Here is a 1,365-nt window from a genome sequence, read left to right on the forward strand (position 1 = left end):
TCATTATCATTACTTTTGTTTATTTTTCCATCGATTTAAAAAAAAATTAATCGTTCCCCCCCCCCTCTCTCTCTCACCTGGGTTGCAGGGAGCAGTAGATTGCTCCAAAGCTTTGGTAGACTGAGCGACCACCTCAGGTGGGCATCCCTCCACAGCCTTCAGGATACACTGCTTCATCTTCTCAGCGGCCCTGCAGACAGGAACAACAGAACAATGTGAGGCATCATGGTGAGATCAGGTGCTCGTCAAAGCAAAGAAATCAAAGAAACAGACATTTTTCTGGGCCTTGGGCAATTCAAAAATTTTTTTCTTCTATATTTGGCTCAACACCTTTTACACCCTTTTATAAACGCATTTCTGTGTGGACGATTACCAAAAAACGTTCATTAAAGACATAAAAAAATGTAAATTTCCAGTTTCCAACAATATTAAAGCTTTGGAATTCGACCAGACTTTGGCGGCCCTTTTCTCGCTAATTTTACCTCACATACCAGGCGACCCCCACCTCATTCAATCGCAAATATCTTGACTTCCATTCAATAATGATGGGTAATTCTTTCACACAAAGGAAGGCAAATCAACAGGTTTTAAGAAAATACCAATAACCCCAAAAGCCCAAAAATTGTCTCGTGCCTGATTCCACAAATAATATTGGTCGTTTTTAAGAACAAGCGAGCTAACCAGGATATAGGGGATGTCCAGAAATCTTGACCTACACCAAAAGTGGGCATTGCACCACCTATAGGAGAAGTTTGGTTTCATTGGTGAGTTTATTTGTTTGGTTATAGAGAAAATTCTCCTTATCCTTTAAAGAAAATGAACAAGGGTCCAAAAACTTTGCCTTTGATTTTTACTAAACAGTATTTTTCGGAATAGCCCCTAGTCCTTAAAAGCGACCAGAGTTCTATCTGACATTTTTGGTTGTTTTGAGTTACTAAGACCATGAGGTCAGAAACCAAATGTTCTAACTGCTTTATAGAAATCGAAAGATTATTCGGAGTCGTCATCTAGATATGCCATGACTTGCTCTCGATAAAGCTTGACGAGCTGTGTAATTCAAAACGTTTAACGTCAAATTTCTCAAAAGAAGGTAGGCTACTGAGCAGGTAGAAGTTTGTAATTCTGTATGTTTCAACATTATGTAGTACATAATATGTATATATACGTCAAAAAAAAAAAGAAAGAAAATCAAGTACCCCATACAAACTGTTATGCTTAATGAGCTGCATTGGCTTTACTCAAGGATGTACTGGAGAGAGTGAGAGAGAGAGAAAAGAGAGAGAGAGAAAGAGAGAGAAAGAGAGAGAGAGAGAGAGAGAGAGAGAGACAGACAGACAGAGTGAGACTAGTGAGAGAGAGAGAGAA

At 39.0% G+C, this 1,365-nt stretch overlaps 1 protein-coding gene across 1 annotated transcript in view; it reads right to left on the reverse strand.

The window, feature by feature from the left end:
- LOC101845512 overlaps window positions 1-190 on the reverse strand; it is a gene marked incomplete at its 5' end in the record, with an annotated part of 22,895 nt that extends 22,705 nt beyond the window's left edge. Inside the window, 1 exon segment of the mRNA XM_005111386.2 lies at window positions 78-190. Coding sequence (XP_005111443.2) covers window positions 78-190 — 113 coding nt within the window.
- Between the last annotated feature and the right edge of the window lie 1,175 nt (window positions 191-1,365).

This window comes from Aplysia californica, unplaced genomic scaffold, assembly GCF_000002075.1.
Source record: "Aplysia californica isolate F4 #8 unplaced genomic scaffold, AplCal3.0 scaffold01052, whole genome shotgun sequence".
Lineage (NCBI taxonomy): Eukaryota > Metazoa > Mollusca > Gastropoda > Aplysiida > Aplysiidae > Aplysia > Aplysia californica.